The sequence below is a fragment of the Salvia miltiorrhiza genome, chromosome 2 (genome assembly GCF_028751815.1).
Source record: "Salvia miltiorrhiza cultivar Shanhuang (shh) chromosome 2, IMPLAD_Smil_shh, whole genome shotgun sequence".
Classification (NCBI taxonomy): Eukaryota; Viridiplantae; Streptophyta; class Magnoliopsida; order Lamiales; family Lamiaceae; genus Salvia; species Salvia miltiorrhiza.
In genome coordinates this window covers 33859434-33868897 of record NC_080388.1, presented here as the reverse complement: position 1 = coordinate 33868897, position 9464 = coordinate 33859434, and the positions used below count along the sequence as shown (strand labels likewise).

Below are 9464 nucleotides of genomic sequence, written 5' to 3'. Positions count from 1 at the left end.
AGCCTATAAACCACTAAACGATATAAGCTTTAAGCGCCTTAGTGCATAGAGAAAATAGCATGAAGATGCCATCTGCAACACATATGTACACCAAAGAAAACAGTTTGTAATCCAATCAATCTTTGAACAAAATAAGAAATTACCATAAACGAGCTCTTTGTATCACCTCGCAAAGGGTAATCACAATAGCACAAGGGAAGTTGTATGAAGAAAGAGCAGCTTTATTGAACATCACCAAGAGCACCGCTTTTCTCTGCGTCGTCGTCAGTGGCTGCAGCATTGTCGAAGGCGGAGTCGGCAGGTCCAGATCCAGGTCCGGCGCTCAGATTCTCTATGTCCATGTAGGTGAAGAAGAGATCATTCTGGCATCCCATTTCCTCGAAACTTCCCACCGGAAATGACGGCGGTTGCACGGCGCTGCTGTCCATCCGGTGGAAAGAGAAAGGTGAACCGGTGGCATCGTTTCCGCCACTGCTCGCCGGGAGTTGGAGGAGAAAGAGAGGTGATTAGGGTCTGGTGTGCCGGCGGCCATGGCTGCTGCCGCTCCTTCAGTTCAGCGACGGACATCCTTTTTCTCAGCGACAAATCAATTGGAAGCAGAAGAAGATTTTAGCCCTCCAGCTTCATTTGAACCCTAGCTTTGGCATTTCCACACAATTGAGAGTCGAATCGTGTGATTGGGCAAGAGGGATTGAGGAATTGAAAGGGGTTTGGGCGTGTACAGGCTGCGTGAGGAGAGGTCGGCGGAAAAGGGCGGCACGGAGAGGTCGAAGTCCTAGGGTTCTAGATTTGGGGTTCTGTGGAAGACAAAGAAGGGAGAGAGAGCACAGAGCCGTTGAAAGCGGCGGCTCGCCGGATTTCATCAGAGGCCATAGAGAGAGGCGATGAGGGTGAAATGGCAGCGAGATCGCGAAGAGAGAGAGAGAGATTTGGGGAGGAGATGAGACGCAGCGAGGGTGGGAGGCAGCGGCGCGACGCAGCGCGACAAGGGTGGGCGGCGACGGGCTGGCTCGGGGCAGCGGCGCCGGCGGCGGAGTCGAGAGGGGAGAGAGAGAGTCGAGAGAGACAGGGAGGAAGAACAAAACTAGGGCTTCTAGTTTTGGGGGTTAATTTCTAAATTTCCTAATTTTGTTTTCTTTTTTTTTCACTTTTAATATTCAATTTTTGGTATTTAGATTTCTAATTTAGATTTTATATAAGTGTTAATAAAATAAAAAAATGTTATGAATTTTTTATTTTTCAAAGTCCATATCTAGGAATAAATTCAAATTTTAGGATAAATAATTTATTTGTTATTTTTTAATATAATATAAGATAATATAATATTATTTTAAAAAAATTAATAAAAAAATTATACATAACAGTTTTTAGAGACGCTCATACATAACGGTTCAAAAACCGTTGTAAATGACTCTTATACATAACGGTTCTTTAACGTTATAAATAAACCGTTATAAAATATGGTCATAGATAACGGTGGCACAACGGTTTTGTAATACCGTTATGTATGCAACTAATTGATAACGCAAAAACATAACGCATTTGTTCAAACCGTTATCTATGCATATAGACAACACTACATAGATAACGGATTTTTCGAAAACCGTTATCTATTCCTAAAAGTGCGCTCATACATAACGGTTTTTGAAAAAAACCGTTATCTATGCACTGTTATGTATGTAAACTTTTGTAGTAGTGACAGGTTGCTAGTGCCCAATCCATCCGGACGTGCAGACGTCAACTTCAATTGTAGATTTTAGCCTCTACATTTTGGCGCCCACCGTGGGGCCCTAGCAATCAAGCGAATCAACGCACTTTCCGTAGATCTCTACAAGCATCAATCATGTCTGACGGTCGCGACGGATCTGAAACTCCTGACGCACCCCACGTGGTTGCTCAAACTACTCAGGCTGACCTAGCCGCCCAGATTTCCGCACTGACTGAACAGATGAATCAGGAACGGGAGAGGTGCAAGAAGTTGGAAAAGGAGAATGCCAACTTGTATGACCGTCTCGAAGCCATGGAGCCTATCGAGATCATCGAACCTCCCGGCTTCTGAGCCCAAGTATCTTCCATGCAACCCCTGGGAGATACACCGATCACTCACAAGGACGGATCCAACCATCTCATGATGGATCCATCATCTTCGGTTAGAAACCGCAATGTCGTTAGTAACCTGACTGATCCAGGCCGTACTACTTTGAATGCAGGAACACTCCGACAGGATGGAACAACCACCATCGGAGGAAAACTCGCCCGAACCAACTTCACCACCCCGGGCATAGCAATGAGCAATGCCGTCGTAGGAGGCACACAACCTACTATACTGGGGCCCAACTTGGCGGTCGCGCCAAGCCAACCCAATCAACAGGCGGACGGACCCAGTCAGAGGGAGATCGCCCAAGAACAGTTGTTTGGGAATGAATTCGCCCAACCAACCGCGATCGGCCCGTATGCAATCAGAGACGAGGTCCTGGCAAGAAAGTTGGCCGAAATGGAGGCCCTGATCCAGCGAATTCCTGGTGTCCCGGCACCCATCCACAAAAGCTCAGAGAATTGCTACGCCGACTCACCGTTTGTGGATGAAATTGCTCTAGTTGAAATGCCCGTCAAGTTCAACTTTCCAATCATGCAAATGTTTGATGGAACAACGGATCCGACCGACCACATAGCTCAATACAAGCAACGGATGTTCACTGCAGCAATTTCTCGTGAATTGAGGCAGGCCTGCATGTGTAAGGGGTTCGGTTCTAGTTTGACAGGACCGGCCCTCCAGTGGTACACTAACCTTCCCAATTATTATATTTCAAGTTTTGCTCAACTAACCGATATATTTGTGCAGCAATATGCTAGTAGCAGGAAACTTGAAAAGATATCAGAGGATCTTTACGCCGTGATCCAACGACGTGACGAGTCCCTTCGGGACTACATAGGTCGATTTAACAAGGAGAAGGTGTCCATTACAAATTGCAGCACCCAGACAGCGATCACTGCCTTTCGAAAGGGTCTCCTGCCCGACTCGGACCTCTACAAAGACCTCACCAAATACCCTTGTAGAACAATGGAAGATGTCCTCGCCAAGGCATGGGCACAAATCAAGTGGGAGGAAGATCAATACAGCCATCACCGATCTTCACCAAGCAGACACACTGGATGAAAAGAGAGATACGGCAAGACTACGGCTTGCATCCTACCAGCAGAGTGTCGCCAGACACTACAACCGGCATGTTCGCACTCGGACGTTCAAGCTGGGCGATTGGTTACTCCGACGTGTATTCCAAAACACCAAGGAGATCGGAGCTTGCAAGCTGGGTCCAACCTGGGAAGGTCCATACTTGATCACCAAGGTGTTCGGCAATGGCGCTTACAAGCTGCAGGACAAAGATGGGCGTGACATCAGCAACAGCTGGAACGCCATCCATCTTCGGTCTTATCATTTCTAAACTTTCCATTCGATTATTTATTTTTTTCGTTAAGTTTATATTTTTTTCCACACTGTTACTAACAATTTTACCCAGGCCAAGTCGGAACTACATCGGACTTGATCCCGTCAAAGGGTATGTAGGCAACTCTACGGAGCATGGCTCTACGGAGCTCAGTCCGACCCAAGAACTACATTTGGCTTGATCCTCGCAAGAGGTATGTAGGCAACTCTCCGGAGTGCAGCCACCAACCTCAAATCTACATGTCTCAGCCTGCGAGATACAAGTCGCTAATGATGACTCACCTACACGGACAACGTCAACCTGGATCTATAAGAAGAAATCATCATCACAACATAGAGTCCAAGACCTTTGATCTCTAGCCATCCAGTCAAAGGAACCACCCAGCTTGGAACAATCAACGAGATAGCCACAATTGGTAGAAATCAGTACGACCCAAATCTAATGAATTCCAACTTGCTTCGACTTCAATTATTGTGTTCGGACAATTCAGAGCCAACAACTCTACAATTAGAAGATTTTGATTGATAAAAATACTCCCAAGTCGACATGTTGCATGAAACTATATAATCAGTTAGCACTCCAAGGTGGGACACAACTCGCCCAAGTCAAACGCAAATGACAAGTTGGCTAATATCAGTCGATTCCAACTTTGAAACAACCAAACAAACTTCTTCTCCTTCGATTATCCGACGAAAGGCGGCGCCTCCGACCACCAGTCGCCCAACAGCCCCCAGGCTGCCTGAAAAACCCTAGGCGCACCTAACGCCGCCAAACTTCTCTCCTGCTGGCCAAAACCCGAACCGCGCCGTCCGACCGTGAGAACGGCAGGGACGGTCGTCGACTGCTCGTCGGGAAAGACGAAACGAGAGAGAGAGATCTAAGATGAAAAATGAAATATCCCCATTTTCTTTTCTTTTGGACCAGACGGAGAAACCAAGAAAGAGAACTCCTTTCCTTCAAATTTTCAAAACCAGGCTGAAGCAATTAGTTGTCTCGATAAATGAGCCAGGCTGCAGTAAATAGAACCATTTGCCTATTTTCGACTGAACAAATTTCGACTGGAGCAATCAGGTTGCGAATTTCGACTAAACAAAGTCAGGCTGGAGTTGAGACAAATTGCAAAATTGAATTCAATATATGGCATACAAGCTGGAGCTAGCAGTGAAATATTTCAACAAATAAGCCAGGTTGGAGCAAAAATGTAAAGGGTCGAAACTCCAGACTGGAAGCAACTGAGTATTTCGACAAACCAGCCAGGCTGGAGCAATTAAAAATTTGCCTATTTCAAAATAAGCCTGGTTGGAGTAAAACATGAAAAGGTTCGAAACTCCAAGCTGGAAGCAGTTGAGTATTTCGACACACCAGCCAGGCTGGAGCAATTAAAAATTTGCCTATTTCAAAATTTCAAGCCAATAAATACTTACCTATTGAAAATTAAGGTTCGAAACTCCAAACTGGAAGCAGCCGAGTATTTCGACAAACCAGCCAGGCTGGAACAATTAAAGGCTGGAGCAGTTAAAAATTTGCCTATTTCAAAATTCCAAACCGAAAGCTACTTACCTATTTCAAGTTATCAAGCTCCAAATTTCAAAAGAACAAGGGGAAAAGAAACCCCCAAGCTGGTGAAGCGCTCCAAAGCTCTACAAGCTGTATTTCAAAAAAAATAAACTTCAAGATTGATCAATCACTCCAAGCTTATGAAGTACCAAATCCCACGTTGGCAAACCGATCCAACTTGACTCACATATTTACAAGCTGGCATTTAAAAATCCGAACTTGTCCACGCCGTCTACTTTGAAAGACTGACGTGAAACATCATTTTGAAAGACTGACGTGAATTTTTCTACAAACCGATTGGTTATACCAACTGAGACAACCCGACGTTCCGAGACATTCACCTCTACGGAATAGCTATAATGACTCTCCAATTAGAAAATTCTAATTGTAGAGTGGGGGGCTAACTGTAGTGGGCAAAATTCGTCAACATGACCCGTATCCAATCAGCACTCCAGGCTGGCTCAGCAAGCCAAGCAACCTGGTCAATCCAACCCAATTAATCTTTCAAGTTGGACCAATGAGCTAAACAGCCCGGTCAATCCAGCCCGACAAACTTCAAGTCCAACTTGTCTCAATAGTCCGGTTGGATAAATCGCACTTGGCCCAAACCCATCAAGTTAGCTCGCCAATCTGGAACGACCCTAAGAGGCCCAGTCAGTCAAGCATATTGGTCCATCTAGCCCAAGAAGCTATAGATCAACTTGAATTGATAACCAGGCTGGAGGTATCACATCCGGCCCAAGGGTTACCGCCCACCTTGTTAACGAAGTCACATGACCTAGCCATCAACCCTAAAAAATATCTTTCGCCAAGCTGACACAGTCAAAGGATGAATCTTTATGATCCCGTCCAAATCGCAACAACTTGGAAGTGGAAAGCGTGGACGGATAAGGTCAGCTTGTAAAACCCTAGCGGCTGGCTGCCCTTTATATAGACAGACTGACTAGGTTACAAAGGACACGACGAAATCCTACTTGCTCTCTACTCTTTGAATTCTCTCTACTCCGCCGCCTAGCCAACTTGGCCTATCTACGCCTCCCATATTCCATTATCACAACACACTGTCACCGTTTCCACCCTCTGATGCCGCTTACAGCCTGGAGTCACCGCATACTCCAGCCTGCCTTTCTCTCTATTTCAATTCATTTATCATTCTGTTTGGCTATTCCGATACTGACTTGAGCGTCGGAGGCTCTACGGTCGACACCCTCACCCGATGCTCAACCTAGGGCTCTTACGTGTTCTTGTGTTGACAGGTTGCTAGTGCCCAATCCATCCGGACGTGCAGACGTCAACTTCAATTATAGATTTTAGCCTCTACATATATTAAAAAGAGAATGAAGACAAAATTCACTTGAAAATATGGCAGTGCACAACTCAAACATATAACACATGAAATCATATATTTTAATGTTGAAAATTCTTGACATAATCTAGTACTCCCTCCGTCCCAGCCCAATAGGCTCAGTTTCCTTTCTGGGACGTCCCAATCCAATAGGCCCAGTCTTATTATAGAAATAATTAGGGCTTATGTAAGTGTAAGTATGAGGCTTAATTAAGGGAGATATACTCCTAATTATTTCTCTCTCATTCACACACTCAGCCCATTCACCGAACTCATTCACAAGCTCATTCTATCATTTCTCTCTCTACTCAAACCCTAGAATCGAAAAGGCGCCGACCCTTCTTCAACCTCCGCCGCCGCTCCTCCACCGATCAACCGCAACCCACCTCTTCGATCTCCCGCCGTGATGTGTACTCCAAAACCCCCTTCGATTTGTCCAGAATTCAACCAATCCTTGGTTGAATTCGTCGATTCCGAGTCTCTGAGCGGTGGTCACGTCTCCGACTCGCAATTTTTCGATGGTTGTGACTCTCGTATAGATCTTGGTGGCTACTTCCCATATCTTCCTCGAGAGAGTAAAAGGAAGGCGGATCGACAAGCTAGGAGGAAGGCGGTTCGACAGGCTAAGAGGAAGGCGGTTCCTGTGGATCTACCGGAGACCTTCGTCCCAGAATCCGAGCCACCTGATGCGGTGGTGGCTGTAGAAGATGAAGTGGCGGCGCCTACGTTGGAGGAAAAGGCGGAGCCTCCGCCCTACCGATTTCAGAGGATCGTAGATCGGTTCACTGAAATCTATTTTCCCACTATCAAACGGGTGAGGACTTTTCTTTTCTTGCTATGGTATCTGTGTTGCCTTGATTTGTTGTTTTACCCTCTATTATGCTTCGATTTGTTGGTGAACCCTTGGATTGTTGCATCTGTGATGCCTATTTGGTTGTGTTGCATCTGTGATGCCTTTTTGGTTGTGTTGCATCTGTTGGCAAGAGTGTTTGTGGGATTGAGTTCATGCCTAAAATGATGATTTTTGTTTTTGTGTTTGTGGGATTTAGTTTGGCCAACTGAACTCATCTTTGATTCGAGTATGAATAGATGAATTTGAGGCCGCCGGTCGTCATTGCCCCTGTTTGCTTACCACTGATTGTGTGTGATGGTTGATGGTTGCTATATTCTGAACTTTAAGTGTCTAAAATGATGCATTGTTTCTAAACTTTCAATCACATTCATGTGCATTTAAGCTTACAAAATGAGCCATCTGTCTATACAAAAAGGATTTCACTTACAAGCACATTCATGTGCATTCTAGCTTACAAAAAGAGTCATCTGTCTATACAAAAAGGATTTCACTTTCAATCACATTCATGTGCATTTAAGCTTACAAAAAGAGTCACCTTGTCTTCATCCTAGGCTTGAAATTGTTGTGTGGTGAGCCTCATTTCCAAAACCCAACTGTAAACTGAGGTCCTGCATGCTTTCTGCTTCCCCTTACTCTATCATGTGCATAATACACTGATCGACAAGATCTTTGTCCACTTTCAATGTGAGAGGGAGGGCATTCTGCCTTATTAGAGCATTTTTGCTCATATGGGGCAGTTTGTAAGCATTATGCCCATTCATCTTCATTGTTTCTATCATGCAGCCTTGTAGTGATAAGAAAACCTTGTTCAATGCTATTGGACTGAGATCCATGAAGCTTTTGCATACTGCATTAACTAACTGATCCACTGTAGTGCAAACTGACTCCTCTTGAATGCTTTGAATTGCTCTAAACCACCCTAAGTCATTGACATTTGTGTCAGGTGAGTTGGGGGGTTGTTGAACAAGTCTAATATCAAAGCCATTCTGAGAGGCAGCCTGTCTGAACTCTATATCTGAATCACTTATATGTGGCTTTGCATTATCTTGTTGAATGAAGATCAACTTTGATGCACCTTGAGGCCATTTGTTCATGATAGCTGGAATAAGCTGAAAAAAGCAATAACTTGAATAAATGAAGGTTGCATTACACTTTGCATACTAATTCTATGACATAAAGTACATTTTGGCATTGCATACAAGTCTTTGTGTGTCTCCATACCTGATTGATGAAACACTCTCTCATCACTGCTTGAGTGATTGATTGAATTGGTTTAGTCTCTGGTGTCCCTGCATTCCTATTCTTGCTTCTTCTCTGAGCTGGAATGACTTGTGTGAATGGGAAAATACCAATTTTCCCATCAAACAATGCATTGCCATTCTCATCAAAGAGTGGCCTGCAAACTGCACCCAAAAACATCACCTTAACCTCAGCAACTTATTAGGAGCAGTGAGATCAGGTTTTATGGCATTCGTATGCGCTCTGATTAGGCCCAAATGAACCCAACGTCCCACTGTGCTCTTGCTAACTTGTATGCCAACTGCCAATTTTCTGATTGTGCCTCTTCTACATAGCTCTAGAGCCTGAATTTGTGCTATGTCTATCTGGACTCTCTTCCTCAAACGTGGTGTGAATCTTTTTTTTTATGTCAAATTGATAAGCTGACCTTATTGTTTTTGTTTCTTTGCTTCAGCCCACAATCGAGTGACAGTTCGGCGCCCTAAGTTGAATTTGATGCCGGCTTCTTTCATTTTTCCGTACTTGGGGATGCCATCTTTCGAGTGTTGAAGGAGAAACTGGACAACCATCATCTTCTTATCATCTTCAAGATCCCTCAAGTGCATTCTGCAGTGTTTTCTTTTAGTATGAAGCTTTTAGTTTAGAAGTGTAGAATGTTGTGTAGGAGAAAATGAATATTTATAGGAGTAATGGGTTTTAGCTTTCGAGCGTTGAAGGAAAAATATGGCGCCTTTTTTTTGGCGTAAACAGCCGCCAATTTTGGATGAAAATTTATTGAATTCAGCCGCATTTTTAATGGTTTTGGTGTTTAATTCAGTGTTTAATTCCAGCCGCATATTTCAATTTAATTCAGCCGCATATTTCAATTCACATTTTATTTTAATTCACTTAAATTTAATGAAGAAAGTATAAATGAGATAACAAAGAAAAAATGATTAAGGAAAAATAAGGGAATACTTAAAAGCTTAATCTTTAGTGGGCCACACTACTTATCTATCAAAAAGCAAGTTTCTTAATCTCCGTG

General features: G+C 44.0%; 1 protein-coding gene across 1 annotated transcript; it reads right to left on the bottom strand.

Moving 5' to 3' along the window:
* Nucleotides 1-7830: 7830 nt before the first annotated feature.
* Nucleotides 7831-9045, bottom strand: LOC131008338 (uncharacterized). The gene is made up of 3 exons (XM_057935221.1): nucleotides 8940-9045; nucleotides 8423-8604; nucleotides 7831-8310 (listed from the first exon to the last, which is right to left on the bottom strand). The coding sequence occupies exons 1-3, from the start codon at nucleotides 9043-9045 to the stop codon at nucleotides 7831-7833; spliced, it is 768 nt and encodes a 255-aa protein (XP_057791204.1).
* Between the last annotated feature and the right edge of the window lie 419 nt (nucleotides 9046-9464).

Bases quoted from the DNA above. Each gene is read 5' to 3' on its own strand.
- LOC131008338 (XM_057935221.1), bottom strand. From the start codon at position 9,045: ATGCACTTGAGGGATCTTGAAGATGATAAGAAGATGATGGTTGTCCAG. The intron at 8,605-8,939 runs GCATCAAATTCA...TTTTGGGTGCAG, and splicing joins CGGAAAAATGAAAGAAGCCG to TTTGCAGGCCACTCTTTGAT. The intron at 8,311-8,422 runs GTATGGAGACAC...TGCTTTTTTCAG, and splicing joins GAGAGTGTTTCATCAATCAG to CTTATTCCAGCTATCATGAA.